Source organism: Leptonychotes weddellii, chromosome 7, assembly GCF_054177405.1.
Source record: "Leptonychotes weddellii isolate Sample4059 chromosome 7, ASM5417740v2, whole genome shotgun sequence".
NCBI lineage: Eukaryota > Metazoa > Chordata > Mammalia > Carnivora > Phocidae > Leptonychotes > Leptonychotes weddellii.
The window spans coordinates 33,543,610-33,565,928 of record NC_138375.1 but is presented as its reverse complement, the minus strand read 5'-3'; the positions used below and the strand labels follow the sequence as shown (position 1 = coordinate 33,565,928).

The window sequence follows — 22,319 nt, the reverse complement described above, 5'->3', positions numbered from 1 at the left end:
GACGTTCTAAACACCAACCTTTCTCCAGCCCATGTAGAGCCGTAAACCAGCATACATGAAAGAACATAAAAACAATAGTTTCCCCAGATTCTCTATATACATAAATCTGTATTTATATTTTTATAAAAGTATGAAGTTACAAATGCTATATAGGATGAGAAATAAAATTATACAGATAACTGAAATGATAAAAGTTAGCTGCCAGTATTTATTAAGCACTCATGTGCCAGAAATTATTCTAAGAATTTTACATACGTGTGATCACGGTGCACGGTAGGTCCCACCACCACCTTTAATTTATATACGCATTAACTGAGGCTCAGAGTAATAAAGTAACTTACCCATCATCACTCTGCAGCAGAGCCAAGATTTAAACACACACATCCTATTTATTTACACAGGTGATTAATCGGTTCACTATTCAATAAACTATCACTTTGCAGGGTCCTCATCATAGCCTTCTGACGAGGATACCATTACTACCCTCATTTGCAAACAAGGAAACTGAGCTTTAGAGAATTGAAATCAGATGCCAAAGAGTCGATAAGTCAGTGGGGAAGTCAGGCATTGAATTCATGTTCAATTTCAAAACCGTTTGTGGGATATTATCTGGCACATAGTACTCAATGATAATTTCTGTGTATTACGTATTCAAGTAAGGTTAATATAATACAAAACTGTGGCACTTGTCTAGGGTTCAGAGAAGACACTTCTAATGATCAAATGGTTTTACGTAATTTGATGAATGAAGGAATCGAAGGGGTTTTTTGATTTTTAATGTCTATGACACACAAAAAGCAGCATTTAGAATATAAGAACTCAGGGCACCTGGGTGGCTCAGTCGGTTAAGCGTCTGCCTTCAGCTCGGGTCATGATCCCAGGGTCCTGGGATCGAGCCCTGCATCGGGCTCCCTGCTCGGCAGGGAGTCTGCTTCTCCCTCTCACTCTCCCTCTCACTCTCCCTCTCTCTCAAATAAATAAAATCTTAAAAAAAAAAAAAAAAGAATATAAGAACTCAGCCTCTGTGCTTTCTCCATCAACCCCTTAAAAATATATCAAAACAGGGCTCCCTGCTCAGCCTGTCCCTCTCCTCTGCCCCACCCCTCTGAACGTGCACTCTCCCTCTCTCTCTCAAATGAATAGATAAAAATCTTTAAAAAAAAATTAAAAAATTAAAAATATATATATATCAAACCACTGACCACATTTTCACTATTTATGAAATTGTATTTTTTATTCTTTGATGATAATATTTTTAGATTACATAAAAAAGAAAAGGGATAAAAATTATTCACATAGTAATTGAATTTTTAAAAACACTGCATGGAGGGGAAATCGGAGGGGAGACGAACCATGAGAGACTATGGACTCTGAGAAACAAACTGAGGGTTCTAGAGGGCCAGGGGGGTGGGTGGATGGGTTAGCCCTGTGATTGGGTATTAAGGAGGGCACGTATTGAATGGAGCACTGGGTGTTATATGCAAACAATGAATCATGGAACATCACATCAAAAACTAATGATGTAATGTATGGTGATTAACATAACATAATAAAAAAATCTGTGTTATTCATAAAGGATAAGAACACTTGCAACCTTATGCAAATTTAGACATGATGTGATATGCAAATTTAGATACAAAAATATGCCAATTTATTTATGAAATTATACAGACACCATGCCAAGAATAAGGACCAAGCAAATAAACCATCTCTTTTATGCCTCTGGTTCAGGGGTCAGCAAGCTTTTCCTGTAAAGGTCAAGATAGTAAGTATTTTAGCCTTTTCAGGCCTTTTCTGGTCTCTGTCACATATTCCTCTTGGTTTTTGCTTTTCTTTAAATCCTTTTAAAAAAGCAAACACTATCTGTATCTCTCAGGCTGTTCAAAAATGGGCCCCACGACCCAGTGGTCATAATTTGCCAATCTTAAACATCAGCAATTTATTCATAAATATAAAAGCCAAACATCTTTTGTGTTGGCAAATTAAAAGAAAGAACCACTAAATGTAATGATGAGGATCAATTATTAATGATGTTCAATAGACATTTAAGTGGGGTGAAAACTGTAACAAGTATGTGTAAACCTCTGCCTAGAAGGATGTTTGTGAGTGTAGAAACTGGGGACAGAAACAAATATTAAATAATAAGGAAATACTTAAAGTATAGCACACTGGTACAATAGAAAAATTTTTTACCCATTACTAAAGAAGTTGATATAAAAATATTTACTATCCAGAGGGTTATGTTCCAAAATATACTATTTGGAGCAAGTAGATTACCAAAAATGCATGGAAACTGAAATTCCCTTTTTAAATAAAATAGAAATAGAAAAACCAAAACTTTTTTTTTAAAAAAGTACTTATTTATTAACTGTAGATTGTGGGTAAAACCTATTTTATATAAAATTTATGTGTTTTCTGGGGCGCCTGGGTGGCTCAGTCAGTTAAGCATCTGCCTTCAGCTCAGGTCATGATCCGAGTCCTGGGATTGAGCCCCGCATCGGGCTCCCTGCTCGGCGGGAAGTCTGCTTCTCTCTCTCTACCTCTCCACCTGCTTGTGTTCCCTCTCTCGCTGTCTCTCTCTGTGTCACATAAATAAATAAAATTTAAAAAAATTTTTTAAAACATATCTACTTTTTCTGATTACTACGGTAATATAAGCTCATTTTATAAAATGTCAGAAAAACACACAAAAGCAACTTATAATACTACCACTCAGATATTATCTTCGCTTATATCTCATTCCATATTTTTATATGGTATATAAAAATCTGTCCTGCTCTTTCACTTCTTCTAAAATAAGTATTTTTCTATATTATGAAATATTCTTCAAAATCATAGAATTAAACGGTTGTATTTGTATAAATACAATTCTATAATAAAATAATGTTAAAATTATGAGGCTATTGATTTTTTTTTTTTTTTACACTGTAAATATTGATAAAAAGGCCTCTGGATAAAAATCTATGTGCATCTGTCTTCTCACAGAATCATTTCTAAAATTACTGCATGAAATAAATAATATAACTATATTTGGGAGTCTTGATATATGTCATTTAATTACTATTTAAAAGGTTATGACCATTTCTAATCGCACCAGTCAGCTTATCACAGCGACCACTTTCCACATCCCCATCATCACCAGGCGTTCATTTGCTCGGGTCACTGCCAGTTTCCCAAGGGAGAATAACTTTTGTTTGAATTTAGTTACAGTGGCAAGACTGGTGCAATTAGAGGCTGAAAGAAGGGAATCAGAGACAAGAGAAATCAGTAAGAACCTTACCCACAGCTGTTTTCTTCAGAGTTTTCCAGACCACTTCAACAGAATTTATCATAAAGTTATGATCAGAAAGTGACATGTATTCTTTTAAAACATTTAATATGTGTATCTTTAAGTATTCTTTATATGATTTCTTCAACATTCTTGTGGTTAGTATCTTCCTAATTTCTAACACTATCAATTTATTTCAACAACAACAACAAAATTATAAGTGCTCTTCCCTGCCACAGCAGAGCACAAAGACAGAACACAAATACAGAATTTTGAAGAGGCAGAGGCATTAAAGATTTGCAATTAACTGGATTCTGCAGGTGTAGATCTGTAAATAGTTACACTTTTTGTTTTTATGCCACACTTCAAAGAATTCACAACAGCACTGCGTATATGCAAACCAATTTCCGTTGTGATGCCCTTTTTATATAATGCCAGTAATTTCAGATTTCCCACTGCGAGATTACAAAGCGTGATTACAGTTTGTCCAGATGCAGCGACCCAGTCATCAGGATTGCTTCTATATCTGAATAACTTTCAGTTGCCCCGGATCTCATGAATAGCAAATGCAGAATCAAGTCAAAAGCCTGAAATATGAATGCAACTTGAATTGTGAAGCCAGATATCTGATTGTGTCCTGAATGCTGTATTGGGTTTATAATAACTCAAAATAATTTCATGCACTGCCTATATTTATTCACTGTGAAAAGATCACATCAAATTGAACCTGAATACTTTTTTAAGATAAGGAGAACAACACAGAAATGATCTGATGCAGTTGTTACACCCTGGAACTGAGAAAGGACTGCTTCACAATTTTTTTTTTCCCAGACATCTGAGCTACTCTTTCAATCAACATATCTTGAAATCTGGTCATTTGATTTTGGATATTTACATATGACCTAGTTCATTTAAGAACATATGTACGAAATGTATTTTTCTATGAACATGTATTTTTGAGGGCACTATGTGTTAGAATTCTTGGCAATTTCTTCTCCTAATTTTTAATGGAACTAATCAAGATAACATCATCATTAATGAGACACAACATCCATACTCACAATATAGTAAATGTTAGACCATCTCTCCTGGTCCTCCTTTCTCTATAAAACTACAGCTTATTCATTATACTGTTGTGATGTTTTATAACACTACCTGATCAGAATTAGCAGTGATTGCACTGGTTATAAAAATATTATTAGATATCTAGCCTTCCCTTATTAGCTGTCAAGGAAATTATACATATACACACTTACATGAAATTCTATCACAGGTTCTCGGGAACTAAAATCATTACTATTCAGTTATTTCTTGCATTCAGTGACTGGTCAGTTACATTCTGAGAAGAAATAGATTCTGTGAGGAAACATAACACCTTCTATGACATCTGAAACTCAACAAGCGTTCCCTGTCTCTCTCTGCATGCCTACTCAATGTGTGTTTTTTGCTCAGTGTGGGAGAGATGTTTGTGAATGGGCCAAGAAATATGCAAACTCAAGTAGTCAGAAAGAAATCTTGGTAGATTAAAGCATTTGCAAGACTGTATCCAAAGTGCTCTGAAGTTTCTCTAAAAGGCAACAAGACTGAGAAGAATGTAAAAACTAGGTCCAGATAAAAAAAGGCGATACAAAATGACAGTGTATAAGAGATACAGTTTCTACAACCCCTCCTCCCCCGCTGAAAAATCCTTGGTTTTACTTGAAGAAAGTACAGGCACTGGGAATAGGGGTGACTGTCTGGGACCTGACATTCTGAAGCTTTCAACTAGATTACGGGCCAGTGTTTTTGGAAAATACTCCCCCCTTTGTTTCTTCTAGGTGCTTCCTGTCGTCACTTTCCCCTGGTTTTGAGTCAGACCATTTTTCTGGAGGCTCCAGAAGCAGGAGTGGGAGTACCAATAGCTGGAAAGGACACTACAAATATCCAACGGCAAATCTTTTGATGAATGACGTCTTCAACGTAGGTTAAGGTATGCTTTAGTAACAGACCTCTTCAGCTCTCAATGGTTTAACACAAAAAAAGGATTTATACATCATGAACGCTACATGTTCCCTATGGACTCGGAGGGCTGGAGGGGAGTTACTCCTCACTGGGGTCACTCAGGAGCCCATGGTGATGGGAGCCTGGGGGAAACGGGAACTCCTGCACTAGTACCCACACTCACATTTCACTGGACAAAATTAGCTGTATCCACTCATCACATTAAAGGGGCAGAGAAATAAAATGCTGCCAAATACCAGAGGACAGGAACCAGAAGATCTGTAGGTAATCCTACCGGTCACTACAAATGGAAATGCAGAAACCCAGAATAAGTGGTTCATACAGATTTTTGTGGCTTTTCTCTCCTTCCCCTCCCCTCCCCTCTCCTTTCTCTTTCTTGCTCTCTTTCCCTCCCTCCCTCCTTCCCGCCCTCCCTTCCTCCCTCTCTCAAGGAAGTATGTGGGCCTGAATATAGTTGCACAACCTCCTCAACCTTAAAAACTCCCCAGTATGCCCTGTCCTCCAGAACATCAACTCCAAAAGGCCCTATTACAATTGTCCATCCACAAAAGGTGATCAAAATGCAGAAGATGGGGCGCCTGTGTGGCTCAGTCGGTTAAGCGGTTAAGTGTCTGCCTTCAACTCAGGTCATGATCCCAGAGTCTGAGAATCAAGCCCCCACGCTGAGCAGGGAGTCGGCTTCTCCCTCGCCCTCTGTCCCTCCCCTCATTTGTGCTCTCTCTCTTGCACCCTCTCTCTCTCAAATAAATAAAATCTTTTTTAAAAATGCAGAAGAGGGCGCCTGGGTGGCTCAGTTGGTTAAGCGACTGCCTTCGGCTCAGGTCATGATCCTGGAGTCCCGGGATCGAGTCCCGCATCGGGCTCCCTGCTCAGCAGGGAGTCTGCTTCTCCCTCTGACCTTCCTCCTTCTCATGCTCTCTGTCTCTCATTCTCTCTCTCTCAAATAAATAAATAAAATCTTTAAAAATAAAAATAAAAAAATAAAATAAAAATGCAGAAGAGTCACAATCTTGCAATCTTCTAACCTTCATTAAGCATTAGTCATCATAAAAAGGCTAGAATATTACTCATATGGCTTCGACTTTTAAAACAGAAGATGGTATGATCATAAAGCAAAGGTTATTTCATATGGGTTAGACGTGTGAACACCACAAGCAAATTGTCAGAATCATTTCATTCCTGACCACGTGAGAATTTTGTGACTTGTAATTCCCCACACCTTTCTAAAAACATTAACCTCAAATTGTTTTCCGATGGCACTGATCAATTTTTTTTAAAATACATGACTAGAGGAGAAAATGTATAATGAAAAACATCAAACATCCTCATTTTGCTGCATGATTCAAGATGAGACATGTTCACTCAGTCTAATAAACTGATGGTTTATCCTGTTTCTCCAGAAATCTAACTCACTTCCAATACAAGAGCCTATGAACTGGAACTGTCATCAGTGTTTATAAGTATGGTTCAACACAGCCAGGATTCTGCTTTCGAATGCTATGGCCACATAGAGCTGAAATTACCTACTTCAGTAATGAACTGGTCATTAGTCCCTGTTTCTATCTCCTCTTTCAACCTACTTTAAGAGGTTTTTGCCTCAAGTGAGGCAATGTCAGTTCTTTTCATCTCTTACAGAGAACTTAGATGTGGTTAGCTGCCTTTCTCATTAAATACGTCACATTAAAAAAAAAAAAAAAATGACGCCAAATAGCCTATTATGCATATTGAGGTACTTTTGTTCTTCAAACTCCATTAAGTTCTTATAAACCTCAATTAAGTAAAAGAACAGCTAATTAGAACAGTCTGTTTTCAGCAGGCTTAGAACTTTGCAAGGAAGGAGGTTCCAAGACCTTATGCCTAACTACTACTCTTGCCATGTCCCCAAGCCTCAGTAGTCGATACTAGACAGTAAATTCATTCATATTTATTTCAAGTAAATCAGACTAGTCCTGCTGTGGTTCATACTTTATACCATGAGGCCTCTGGGAGGTTATTTATTCTGGAAACATTCTCGATAGCTATAGAAAATCTACAGCTATAGAAAATCTACAGCAGGTAAGAACATGGCTTATGTTAATAGAGATTTAAATTGAATCAAAACTTATAAGTGAAATAGGGAAGGAGGAAAAAAAAAATCAAAGCCATTTATGACTTTCAATATTTCATTTGAATGAAATTCCAAATATTTATCTAATTTCAAGAGTTGGTAAGTTATCAATAATTTTATTAATAATGGAAAATACTAATAGAGATGATCACTGGTACTTAAATTCTTGCTGAACAAAAAATATTCCATATATATATATATATATATATATATATATATATATATATATGGCAGTGTAATTAGAGCTTAGCATGGAAATGTGTGTTCAAGATAGTTCCTTAACTTTGTATAAAGGTAATCAACATGCATTAAGGCAATATCCTAAAATGATAGGTACCTCAAATGAAAAGAAGCTGAACTATATGTTGTATTGTATGATTAACTCTATCCCAGACTTATTTTTTTTTAGTGGGGGAGGAGATTAAATTACTGCGATCAAAGTTTTAAGCAGTCAAGCAAATTTCGACTCAAGTTAAAAAATTAATCCTTGTTTTGAACCACTTATGGATAAATTCCTAACTGCCTTCTTCATTTATTCATTCTAACACCCTTACTGACTATTCATATTCCTTACCCTGGAGCCACAGTAGAGATCAACTGAGAAATAATTGCAGCTAATTTGCTAAAACCTTGAAATTTGCAAATATTTGTTTTTCCAAGCATAATCCCAATCACTCTCAGTCCACTGCAGCCGACCAGACCTCCATGAGTGGGAGAGACAGGATGGATGTATATAACCCCAGTTTACTGAGGCTGCAGGTGGTGGTGAGTTTGTTTCTGAAGTTAAAATGAAACACTTGACAATTATCAATTGTAGTTCTGTTGTACTTCCCAGCTTAAATTATTTGTTGGCTCTCTCAAAATCTAGATATGTCCATGGAAGAGAAAGTAACCGATAATGTAAACATCTTTCATGGATGCCATACAAACAATCAAGAATCCATCAGCCCATATTTCATATATTCCCTGTGCTATATTAAGTAACAAAATATAAGCATGATTAAAAAAACAAAAACAAAACAAAATAAAACAAACCAACAAAATAGCGCACTGTCCCTGCATGCACAGAATTTAGGGTCTAGAGGGGGAGAAGTAAACCAATAATGACAAGACACAAGAAGTTGAGAAGCACAATAAATGAGGTGAAAGCCAAATGTGACGGGAGTCCGAAGGGCAGAACGACTAATCGGCATTGGAAACTCAAAGGAGGCTCCAGAGAAGCTGGCCTTTGGATTGTGGCTTGAATAAGAATGAAGCACTCACTGGTGAGAAAAAAGCTCGTGCAAACGCCGGAAGTCAAGAGGGAACAGAGCACGTCTGGAGAACGGGCTTGGGTGGTTTGGGTGGATAAAGCGGGAACCGAGATCAGGCTGAGATCGGAGTCTGAAATTCCATGGCAACTTGGAGGCTGCCCATCAGGCAAAGAAGAAGAATCTTAAATAATCAGATCTGAGTTGTGGAGGGAAACTAGGATAGTGACAGGAAAGAGTTTCTTTTTTAAATTAGGGAGAGAAGATGGTAGGTAAGGATACTGAGGTCTTCTGAATAATTAAAAGTGATAAATAATGGTCTTTAAATTTATCACCAAATTATATATGAAGTAACTGCAAGATAAAATATATTATCATTTAAACAAGCACTGCAAACTTATGTCCTTTTTTTTCTCCCCCTTTCTTTTTTTGGGGTCAGATCACATCACAATGTGATCTGGACACCAGTGGTTATGCATTATTTACTTTTATTGTTCACATGATGTGTCCTTGATTTATGACTGACTGCATGGGCCAGCTGGCCAAGTCTATTAAAGGAACTGATTAGGACGCTATTTAAGACTGATATTTTATCAAAGTAACTCTCCAAAATAACTAATTTCTTTAATGCACCAATGTACTCTTAAACCACATGTACCAAAAACAAAACCAAAAAAATCCATACAGCCACAGATAGTCCATTTTGTATAAGTAGAAACACAGCAGGATGTCTTAAGAAATTTCAAATATAACTAAGCCCAAGAATATTTCCACTTAAATAACTCAACAGAAAAATCCCAATGACTTACCAAGTCATTTTAATTTTTATTCACGAGAGGTACTGATTTACCTGAGAGAAACTGCATGCGGCCCGTATAGCTCTCTCACTGCCGACAGATCAGCCTCAAGCTGGGGGTGCTTGCGCAGTTCCCCATCATAGTTCACCTGACAAAAAGGGATGGTTCAGGAATGACTTGGGGTGAAGAGAATCAGAAGAATCAAATACAAACCATCTCTTGAGCAGGTCCCCCTATAGGTTCTGCCAGGGATATCTTCTCTGTCATCTTCATTGAAAAATAGAATACTGCAGTATATTCACTAAAGCTCACAGGTTCGCTTACGTCATAAGTCTCATATAACGTATTATGCTCGAAAAGTAAAATTAGAGGGGTGCCTGGGTGGCTCAGTTGGTTAAGCACCCGACTGTTGATTTCGGCTCAGGTCGTGATCTCAGGGTCGTGAGACTGAGCTCCATGTTGGGTTCCATGCTGGGCGTGGAGCCTGCTTAAGATTCTCTCTCTCTCTCTCACCCCCCACCCCACTGCTTGCACGCACGTTCTCTAACAACAGCAACCAAAAAAAGCACCACTTTGATCTACTACCTTCCCATTACATTACACAAGTTACAAAACATATTTGTTCAAGAGGTTTACAGAACCAGAACAAGACACCATATACAGCCATATCCTAAAATCAACTGCACAGGTTAAAACTTTAACACTACCCTGGAAAAATAGTGAATTCTTTTATATATATGCATATGTGGCTACACCATTTTCATATATATAAATTATGATATTTCTTCATCACAATTTTCCAACAAACACTTTACGTCAGTGTAAGAGGAAAAGACAATGAATACAAATATTGAGGATGCTCAGTAACTCGGGACCATCAATTTTTATAAAGGTTAATCATGTTCTACTTAAAACTAACCATCCATGCTTTTGTTAGAAGCGTCATCATTTCAAAACACTGAGCCCAACATGCTTAAGAAATGTAAAAGTCAGAAATAGAATAAAATGCCATCTGCAAAATCTCTGTAATGAATTAAGATAACTTCAATGCAAGTGAGTGATTACAGTCAAAGAATTGCCAAAGTAACCTTAATTTCTGAATATATGTACAAATAAGAAACAGAGAAATTATACAGATCTGCAAGTCAGTTACAGAACTAACGTGCAGGGCTCTCGGACCACAAGCACAGGAATCCACTAGGACATGGATGCCTACCGTGGACTCTGAGAGCGGATAGTTGGGAGGTCTGATGCACTCACCTGTCCTCCATAATAAAATTCTTCAGAATCATTATCACCTTCAGAATCTTCTTCCACTGTACTATTTTGTCTTGACTCCTTAAAATAATAGAATCAGAAGAAAGTTTTAATGGTCAAACTAGCTTGCTTTCTTTCAAAAAAAGTAGATAATGGCCATAATGGATTAAGTCTTGTGCTTATCACCTGGATTTTATATAAAAGACATTGTTGGTGCAGTACAAACCAAAAACAAAAGATAGTAGGAGACATTTTGTCAGTGTATTAAGCTCTATGTATATCTTTTTTAAAAGTTCTATTTCATCGATTTTGTGTTGTACAATTTACCATTATATATATATATATATATATATATATATAAACTATGTATAATCACCTACAACTTTGGCTTTGTTCAGATAGAACTTCTGAGAAGTTCATACTGATTCGATTTTTTATTAAAAAGTTCCTCGGCATTATTTATCCCTGACTGTCCTCACTTCCACTGCCAACTCTACACAATGGTATGAAACAAAAGGCACTCTTAACTCCAATAATAATTATGAAAATAAATATGAATTAATTACAAAGAGAGCGTTCTGCATATAGAAGTTATTTGCTTTAGACTTCAGATTTCAAAAGGATATTTAATTAAATATGCTTGAACTTGAAGTTTGAATTTCTAATTAACTGAACCACATCTGTTATGTGTCTAAAGTGCAAACAATGAAAACTCATCTAAAGTAACTAATGATGATATTCCTATCCCTGGCTCTGTTAAAATAATTAGAAGAAAGGCAAATTCCACTAGACACAGGAATCTATTAATCCAACGTGTTGGAATCATCCCTAAAATTTCCAGAACAAATTTCAAATTCTTAAGGAAAAAGAAAAACCTATAAAAGGGAATTTGGGTTTGATAAAATGCGAACAGTTTTCGGTTTTAGCGGCAGTACTGCTAAATCTGTGGTTCTCGTTGTGGAAAAAGAAGAGTAGAGGGAATGATACAACACTAAGAGAAAGGGAAGGTCGTATTGGGTACATAGTGTTAAGAGCAAAGAATTGTTGGTCCTGTTGCACTCATTTTGTTTGTTTAATGTCTAGTATTTATTGACTGATTCAAGCAAACTTTTTAAAGGTGAGGAAGGGCGTATGAATTTGTTGTTGTTGTTTTAACATTGGTCAATAATAATGACTCTACATACCTATAATCTTTGCTACCTTAGCTAAAGAGACCACCTTTTACAAATGAACCTGTGAGGGTCCCACTGAAACAATGGATAGCCACATATAGCTGTTAGAACTGTAAGTTATATAAGTGCTCCTTAGTCAACTACGTTATTTGACGAACGTACGGAGAATAAGTAAAGAAAGCTTCGTATGTATCTGATTTAGATTTAAAACTGACATTCTTTCTATTATTTGAAAGGGAGCTTCCTTCTCAGAGTTAACTCTAGGTCACTACCCTCCCCACACATTAAGTCTCTCAGCTACAAGCTTGTGTTCCATACACTAGATGCGATCTTAACCCCAATAACAGTGATGATATTAACTAGAAATACAAGGTAAATTTAAAATATGCCTGTATGTTTTCAATAAATATAAAACATGAAATGCAATTTCCATACCTCTCCATTTTCCTTCTGTAATTTGGATTTTATGGATAAGCAACAGTTAGTGTCATTTGTCTTCCTTAATTCTGAAAGTTATAAAACATCATTTCAGTTTTTAGTATACTATTTACCAAACATTTATAAGCTTCAATGTAAAAACACCCCTCAGGTGATTCTTTCTTTGCAAGAAAATTAAGGAATATTTTGAAATTATATTATGTTGGGAAGTTATGTGATATATAAGCTCTTCTGATTTTCCATTGCCCATAAAAATATGGTCAAACCAAAGTGCCACTATACAGACTGCTTCAGATCTCATTATATATTTCATGGGATCTACATTGCCCTGAGTCAGCTTTTTAAATATTCAGTTTCCCTAGCAGTGTCATTATGTATGGAATATTTTAGAGCAAATATTAACATAATGCATTTAAACAGGACTTTTTCAAAGAATGTAAATTTATGTGTTTAAAAAACAAACACAAGTTAAATAGAAAATTTATATGGGGATTTATAGATCCTAAAGATAAATATCTGTTACATGGGCTAAAAGAAACAAAAAAAATAAAGCTACCTACAGGCAAGAAAATATTAACCTAGAATTTTAAAAAATAGTGTATTCCTATTACCTGTTGCTATTCGATGAAAAATTATTGGAATTGGCTCTGTAGTAACTAATACATCTTCATCATTTTCTGAACTTGACACGTATGTATTATCTGCAAAGAAATATGGACAATTAAAGGCATAGTAATTTGAAAAAAGACACCCTTTATTTAAAAAAATGAGGTTACATCCACATCACTTCTATCACTCATGAAGCACATACTACTGCTCTGATTAATCTCAGAAAAAATTACGTGTATTTCAGATTTATGTGTGATTTAATTTTAAATGGCCTCTTTAAAGATGTTTGCATCTCCTAGAGAAATAGAGACTTTGGGTAGAAATTATAGAGATTATAGCCCAAATATATCTCTCATATTCCGTGGGGCAACAGATCATTTGGATGCAATTGCTTGCCCTAACTCACTGAACAGGGTCCTTCCCAGTATCAGTACCTGCTAACCTTCCTAAGCAGGTTAGTGGTTGGAAGGAGAAAGCTAAACAAGAACATTTGGTGCAACAAATTCAATATCAAGTCTCTAAAAAATCTGAACTAAAGCTTTCATTGAAAATCATACCGCCGTATTACTCTAATACACATTTTAAATTGATATGAAGTCTCACAACTCTTCCTCCATGAATTTTCATTAAATACTATACAAGTTGAATTCATAGAACATTAAATTATTCCACAGCTTACTTAATTATTTTACTCATCATTTATTTTCTCTGGAAAATATATTTTATAAATCTAGGATTTTTCCCTAATAAATACAGACCTCTGCTTCTATGGTAATATAATATAACGCACAGCCATTTATCCTAGTTGGTTCATTGAGGAGTACAGAGCATCTGTGAGAGAGCTGTTTAACAAACACTTCATCAGTTCATCAGCAGTGGTCCTATAATACTCTCAGTGTTGTATAAAATATATAAAATATAAAAATAAAAAGTGTAAAATATTCCCAACAAATAATAGAAACCTGTATCAGTTTCTGCAAAAGGAAATGAGTATTCTGACAACTGTCTGAGTACAAGATAAAAGATCTTGAGCCAAGTTTTCATAATATTGTGTCAGTACAGTGAGAACATGATCTTTAACTGATAGATATCAAAGTCATTACTTTATTTCCAAAGAAACATCTGCACTGTTTTTAAGACCTAGAGTAGTGAGTCAGTGAGAGCGATATGTAGTCACAGCGTAGCTATAAAGATGCTCAACAGAGACACAAGGCTTTCATAGTTATTCTGGAAGGTAAGAGGACATGAGTATAGATTGGAATTGAAACAAAACAGGTTTGCCCCATTACTTTATTTTAATTGCAAATTTTGCCTTGTTTGGTTTTCAAATAGCATCAAGGAAGGTGTGAGATTTTTGTGTTTATCAAGTGGGACCACAAATTAAGAAATGGATTTAATATAAATTTACCTTAATTACTGTCTCATCATATTGATTGAGACTTTGACGTTTCATCTGGAGTCTCTTCTGTCAGTAACCTCATACGCTGAGGTAGGAATCAAAACCCCTCTATCAAAGCCATTATTTAAATTTCTTAAACCCTCATTCAGAGTCTTACTGATCCAAGTTATTCGCTATGGAATCAACTGAATTAGACTTTTCCTGTGCACAATGGATTCCTTGAAGTAAACTTATGGAGAAAATGAGTATTAGAAGTGTGGATTAGGGGCACGTGGGTGGCTCAGTCGCTAAGCGTCTGCCCTAGGCTCAGGTCATGATCCCAGGGTCCTGGGATCAAGCCCCGCATCAGGCTCCCTGCTCAGCGGGAAGCCTGCTTCTCCCTCCCCCACTTCTTCTGCTTGTGTTCCCTCTCTGTCTCTCTCTCTGTGTCAAATAAATAAATAAAATCTAAAAAAAAAAAAAAAAAAAGGTGTGGCTTACAGTAACGGAATAGCTGACCACCAACTAGAAGGGGAGATCCAGAAAAATCCGTAAAATGGACACAGTATCACGCAGTATCTCAGTGTCATGGAACAAGGAGGATTTTACTACAGCTTCAAGAGGCAAGTAAGTTAGGATTTTCTGTTTATGAAAATGGGGAAGTGAATAACTCAATTTAAAGGTTCAAATGCTTTACGTAGTGTTGATACTGGAAGGCAGTCAACTTTGATTCAAGAGAATATAATTTGGTGAAGACATGTTGCATAATGCTGAAAGACAGGACTACACAGTCAACCGTATCATTTTCTAAGAGATTTTCTACCAGTTTGTATTTTCATCAGTATTTGGGCATTAGAACACTTTCAATTTCTGTTTCTGGCTTAATTTATCCAAGCCAAAATGTTTTCAGGTTTCAAGACAATATCTATTAAATCATCATTACAACATTAATAGGCCAGGTCAACGGGGTATATACCCAAGTGAAGAACAGAAATATAGGAAAGTAGACAAAGCACATAAAATCTAGACCCAGCTACCAACTAGTTATTGATCCCTTTTAACTAAGCCACAGTCAGCTTAGTTCTAAAAATGAAGGTTTGCTGATGCACTTTGAAGATCGGTCCAGCTGTATGAATGAATTCTGTTTTCTTTTTGTTGTTGTTGTTTAAATAATCATTTCTAAACCTTCCTCAAACTATTTTGACATCTGTAATAATAACATCATCTTTGTTTAGACATGAGAAAGTAGGACATAAAAAGAATAAGGAATGCATTTAAGGTAACAGAATGAGTCAGTGACAGAATAAAATGTTTTCAAACTCAAATTCCTTCTCTGGAATTCTCCCACTTGACTCCAGAGCTGCCAAATTTTTTTTTTTTTTTTGAAACTTCTGGAGACAGTTAGGTTCTTTAATGTGTAAGTTTTGTAGAGGACCTCAAGATCTTTATTAAAGGCTGTTAACAGTATGAATATTTTCGGGGTGCCTGGGTGGCTCAGTCGTTAAGCGTCTGCCTTCGGCTCAGGTCATGATCCCAGGGTCCTGGGATCGGGCCCTGCATCAGGCCCTGCATCGGGCCCTGCATCGGGCACTGCATCGGGCTCCCTGCTCGGCGGGAAGCTTGCTTCTCCCTCTCCCACTCCCCCGCTTGTGTTCCTGCTCTCACTAACTCTCTCTGTCAAATAAATAAATAAAATCTTTAAAAAAAAAAACAAAAAAACAGTATGAATATTTTCTCTTCCCCGCCCTACCAGACTATGCAAGCATTACTGGAACTCTCGTGGACAATTGGGGAGAGATGGGTAGAAAGCCATGAAAAAGCATCTCCTGAACTATTGTTTTCATTCCATTTCAGATGCAACATGATTTAAGCCAAGTCATTCCATTATTCATTACTATGTAACTAAAGTGATTATAATTTTATTGGTTTTATAATATAATCTGGATGTCTCCCCTGAATGTTATATATAATATTCATGTACTTCATGTCAACTTTCAAGCCAGTCATTTATTATCCCTATTTTAAAGATGAGGAAACCACGGCTCAGAGAAATTAAGCAATTTGCCCAAATTATTTCAGTAATTAAAATTACACATGACTAGTAAGTGGTGAAACTGTCTGAATCCAAACATCAATGCTTTGTTATGCTTTTTTAATATCAAAAAACTGTCACTCAACAATTGCAGTATGTTGTAAAGCATATAAAAGGGATGAGAGAATTTACACCCACCAATAGGTGAGTCTCCTAATTAAAGGTGGGAATTGATGAGAAAAAACTCTGCTGTTCTATTACAGCAGAGCCAATTATCTGTGACTTGTAATATACTTACCTTCAAAAAGCAAAATCTGTCTACAGTGTATATGACATAAGGAAGTACAAGTAAACCAGAAGGTTGCTCTATTTCTTCACTTTATTTTAAAGAACCAACATATCATTTAGCATTGCATTTATATACATGTTATTTAAGGTAAAACTAATGCTCACTAAAGATCGTCTTTGTTCACAAAAGCAAAACTGTTGACTAATTTCAATAGATGACACGGTTACTTAATAGATTGGAATTATAAAATGATAAATTCGTTCCTAAGGAGATAAACAGGGTGACATAATCCTGAATCTGAAGGATTATGCTCATACATTTCCACAGGACAAAGAAAGTTCCAAATTTTCAAACTTGGATGATGAAATAATCACTCAACCATATAATCCAGGAAACTAGGATGGGGGAAAAAAAAGACTGAGGAACATTAGCAGAAGGAATTAACAAAAGTACTATCAAGATTACTGCATTTAGAAATTAAAAATGAAGTAAAAAGCTATTTGTTTGAAAGGATTTTTACAGTAGGTAAAACTCTGGGGAAGAAAAATCAAAGGGAGAAAAAGGCAAGAACAAATGTAAAACAACAGAAATGAGAAACAGCCACAGAGATGCGGAAGATTTTCAGATGTACATACTGAACACTATGAACAACTTTTTGTTGAAAAGGTTGCACATTTCACCAACATAGTGAGCTTTCAAGAAGAACACATGTTTAAAAATGACTAAGAAATAGAAAATCAGAACAGATAATAATCGTGGCAGAAAAATAACGATTATTAATCCCAGAACCATCCCTAAAAAGATACCAGGCTCAGAGAGATTTGCTTGCATGCTCTGTTGAATGCCAAAGAATAGGTACAATGTCAAGCCTTTGGTGGCAAAGTATATGACAAAATGCATCTAATTCTTCTTTTTTTTAAAGATTTTATTCATTTATTTAATTGACAGAGAGAGAGAGACAGTGAGAGAGGGAACACAAGCAGGGTGAGGGGCAGAGGGAGAAGCAGGCTTCCTGAAGAGCAGGGAGCCTGATGCGGGACTCGATCCCAGGACCCTGAGATGATGACCTGAGCTGAAGGCAGACGCTTAACCAACTGAGCCACCCAGGCACCCCCAAAATGCATCTAATTCTTAAAGATCAACATTAAGATATCTACTAATAATATAACTTGTCACCTTGTTGTTCAAAGGAGAAAACATATGTGTTACCTCAACAGAAGTTAAACAAGAATTTGCTAAAGACTTAATACTCATTCTTAAAAAAAAAAAAAAAGCTTGGTAAATGAGAAAAGTAGTTTTCTGAAAGTATGGTCACTAATTTTGGAAAAAAAAGGACAAAGCTGCCAACTTTCATATAGATTATTAAAAATTAATCTGGAAGTTCTAGTAGCGTTATGGGAGAAAAAAACACAAGGATGAATATTGGAAAGGGAAAGCAAACATTTAATTTTTATACAACATTATCTACATGAGAAATCAAGTGTATTAACTGAACTGTTAGTACAAATATATGTAGATTAAAATTTAACAATGGGGAAATATTATCATGGTAATATTCACTTTGAAGAAAGCTCCATAAAAAATACTACCACTACTTCTCCCCAATAAGTGATAGTTAGGAATTAGAATTGAATTATAGGCTTGATTTTACCACCAAACTACATGTCCTTGGGAAATGCTATTTAACCTCTCTTGGCATATTTCTTCAAGTATAAAATGTGACGACAGCCTTTGTTCTGCCTATACACAAACTGGCATTTAGAGTCAATTCAATTATGTAGATGAAAATACTTGGTACACAGTGTACTGGTTACATCAACCAATTCAAAATACGACCTCCAAATGCACTAATTTCTCTCACCCATACTTGGTGTTTTATTTACACTCCTTTTATTTTTAGAAATGAAATTATATTGTAAATTCACTACAGACTCTCTCCAGGATGGGAATTTGTTTTAAAAAAGCACAAATGATAACCAGTGTTTTAGTTTTAAGTTTCAATTTTTGTATATTGCGTTTCCAAGAGGGGCTCCCTCCCGCAAGGTGAGAAAAAGTCAGTGATGCATCTTGGCCACAAGAGGGAGCTAAACATTTGGTTCGCTTGGTTTACCAAAGGCATCTTCTGCCCTATTTCCTGTGCTACAGAATTATTCACTTAACAGTCTTCAAGGTGGGTTTTGATTTGTGGCATTATTTCTATCACCCTAACTTAAAGTCCTCTCATGATTGACATTTCTAGAAGCTGCCTCAGATGAGAAGCACAAAAATTATAATATTTACAACACTGAGGTAACTTTAATTTTCCTAACATACTTATTTAGCAAACATTCAGCATCAAAAACATCATAAGGGAGAAAGTTGATTGCAAAATCATCTACAAAAAATTTTTCTTCATAAATATTTTGTCTTGCTATTTCCATGAAATCTGCCTAGAACACTTTATATACTTTTTATATAAAAATAAGCATATTTTTAATAATTAATAACTCCCCATATAAAACTATACAATAGTCTTAAAGAATACTAACGCTTAACACATGTGGCGATCATAGCAAAATAACTGTAAGATAGTTTATGATTTACATAATTATTTTTATTTTTATTTGTTTTTAATGTTAACCATGGTACTTTTTTTTAAGATTTTTTTTTTAAAGATTTTATTTATTTATTTGAGAGAGACAGTGAGAGAGAGAGCACAAGAGGGGGGAGCAGGAGAGGGAGAAGCAGACTCCCTGCTGAGCAGGGAGCCCGATGCGGGACTAGATCCCAGGACTCCAGGATCATGACCTGAGCCGAAGGCAGTCGCTTAACCAACTGAGCCACCCAGGCGCCCTAAGATTTATTTATTTATTTGAGAGACAGAGAGAGAGTGAGAGAGAGAGAGCATGAGCAGGGGGAGGGGCAGAGGGAGAAGGAGAAGCAGACTCCCCCCTGAGCAGGGAGCCCTACATGGGGCCCCAGGATCATGACCTGAGCCAAAGGCAGACACTTAACCAACTGAGCGACCCAGGCACCCCTATAAAATTATTTTTAAATGTAACATTTGATATTACAAAAAAAAAAAAAAAGATTAAGTGCATGGTGCAAACGGCCACAAAAAATACTAGCCTAAATGCTAAAGAAGTAAGTTTTACATCTTCATACTACCTTATGAACTAATTATTTTTTAATAATACTCAAAGTACATATAATCAAAGTTACTTATAACAATCTAGTAATTTTACATAGAAAAATATGATCCAAATCATGCACAGTATGTGAATAAAATGGCTAGATTTGAATAAGAATTGATTCCAATTTATGACACTGGCAGATCACAACAGTATAATCTGGTGACCATCTGATTTTATTAAGTCAGATGTTGGAATATACATACATATATGAAATATAGGCAGTTAAAATTTGCTGTTCTTTGTCACAAAATATGATAAACACTAGATTCCTGGATTATACTCTTTTCTCTGAGGTAAACTAATCAAGGTGTATTTATTCTGCACTAAGTCTGCAATCCTTATGCTCTTATTCAAGATAAAATTATAGATATCACTTGTGCAGAAAATACTAAAGAGGAACATCTTGTTTGTATCTTCAAATTGCCGTGACTGAAATGCTGGCATCCACAGCCTGGGCTCTGTGAGATGGCATGCATCTCGAAAATAGGACTGACCATGGCCTAGAAGAAAAACACTTGTTTGATTTACAGAAAAATGGATCTGCAGTGTTCTTACATTCTGTCTTCTAGGGACAAGTGTTTGTGGGCCTACTAATCTATTTCAGGAGACAGACACACAGTGAGAAGAGCCATGCATATACAAGATACCTAGTCTAGTCCAGTGGGACAGTCCACAGGCTCTGGACTACTGGGTTCAAGTCCCAACTCTTCCTCTTACTAGGTGTGTCATCATTCAGGAGGAAAATAGTGATGTTATGGTAACAATATCATAGGATTATTGTGAGAATTGTTTAATCATTCATATGCTTAGAAAAATGAAGACAGGCCTATTCTTTGCTATTACTATTTTTAGCTATTAGTTTAGCTGTTATTCTTACCTATTATATTTACGTTATGAAAAGCCAAATGATGTTCCAAATCCAACAACTAAACCAGCTCAGAGAATCTTTGTTTTACTTGCAATGAGATAAATATATACAGGCTGAAGCTATCACATGGGCTCAAGTAAATGACTTTTCATCAGGAAACTATTTTGCTTCTGGACTGCATCTCAGGGTAAGACATGAATCTCACAGGCAACCAGCAGAATTCTTCTAGATCTTCAAGTCTTTTCCTGCCAACATTTCACTCCTAGATATATTTATATATATTTTCCATCTCCAGAAGGAAAAAATATTCAAAGAAATCATGACATGAGTATTTGTAATAAAAAATAGAAAGAAGAAAAGCATACCTGGGTAATCTTCAGATACATGTACTGAATAGGATACACTGTTAAAACAGGGAAAAAAGAGAAAAGAAAGGCTCAAATTACTGCTAAGGTAAGTGTTTTTACAAAATAAAAGCCAACCTCACATTACCCATTCATTTTTACAGATATAAGTATAAACAAAAAAAACCTCCTTGGTATTTGACATAGGAAACTTAACAGGTTTTTAAGATATATTTTCCATGAGTATAAATGGTTTTTGAAACATCTTTCTCCCAACAGTGGTACCTTTAGTATAGATAGGTCTTTTTATTCTCAGCAATATCTAATATTCCCTAATCTATGATCATTTGTGTCGTTTGCTTAGATTTTATCAAATCTTTTTTTTTTAACCAAACATAAAATATTCCTCCTATTTGGTACAGCAGTTCAGAATTTAAACATTTATTTTTAATACTGCTTCCCCACAATATGCTGTGCTTTTGAAACATGTCCTTTTCTTCAAAGAATTAAGAACAGGAAGACAGTGGAACTAACAATTATTCAACAGCCGCTCTCTCATCATCATGATATATAACAAACTATCTCCTGTTCTCAAAAGTATTGGGTTGCTTTAAAAATAATTTTTAAATTGCATTTTAACAATTTCACAACTCCTTCCTCAGTAACCCTACTGCCTCCTCCAGGTATTATCTCAGTGACGTATGGGAAGTTATCATGCTTATTTGTTCACTTTCCTATCTCTATCAGCTAGACTGTAAGTGTCTTGAGGTAAGGGTCCATGTCTATTTTTATTTCTAACACAGTCACCTATTATGGTGCATGACACTCAGCACTTGTTCAATATTAGCTTTCTGAATGGATCAGGGGAACTGCCGCCTGCCAGAGAAAAGTCAAAATTTAGTTTAAGTTCAGCCAAATTAACTGCGTGTTAAGAAACCCCCTCCAAAAAAAAAAAAAAAATCAATTCTCTTTGAAGGAACATACAGAATAGAGTTGATGCAAATTATCATTCACAAAGTAAATTCAATGCAACCCAAATTACTTGACATATGAACAAGCAGGAAAATCTAACCTATATTCAAGTGGAAATCTACCCAAGTGCTGGATTAGCCCACAATGATGTTAAAACAGTCAATATAAATATGCTTAAGGAAGCAAAAAAGGAAAATCCAATCCAAAGAAGAAACAGATGATCACCGTCTTGTGCGACATGAGCAAAAGAGCAAACATTTTGTATTACTCAAGTTTCAGGAGGTGAAGAGAGAGAGAAAAATGCAGGGGGAAAAAAAAAGAGCTGAAAATTTCCTCGTTTGGGTGAAAGACCAATGTACAGACT

General features: G+C 35.8%; 1 protein-coding gene across 5 annotated transcripts in view; it reads right to left on the bottom strand.

Annotated features, from left to right (window-relative positions):
• PARP8 (poly(ADP-ribose) polymerase family member 8) overlaps positions 1 to 22,319 on the bottom strand; it is a 167,805-nt gene that overhangs the window by 65,336 nt on the left and 80,150 nt on the right. For 4 of the 5 annotated variants that reach the window (XM_081826111.1, XM_081826109.1, XM_081826110.1 and 1 more), the window contains 5 exons: positions 21,005 to 21,042; positions 12,902 to 12,991; positions 12,288 to 12,358; positions 10,684 to 10,761; positions 9,477 to 9,571 (listed from right to left, as the gene is read on the bottom strand). In XM_081826111.1, coding sequence (XP_081682237.1) covers positions 9,477 to 9,571; positions 10,684 to 10,761; positions 12,288 to 12,358; positions 12,902 to 12,991; positions 21,005 to 21,042 — 372 coding nt within the window. The remainder of the gene's footprint in view (positions 1 to 9,476; positions 9,572 to 10,683; positions 10,762 to 12,287; positions 12,359 to 12,901; positions 12,992 to 21,004; positions 21,043 to 22,319) is intronic. The other variant, XM_081826113.1, reaches the window with a different exon arrangement.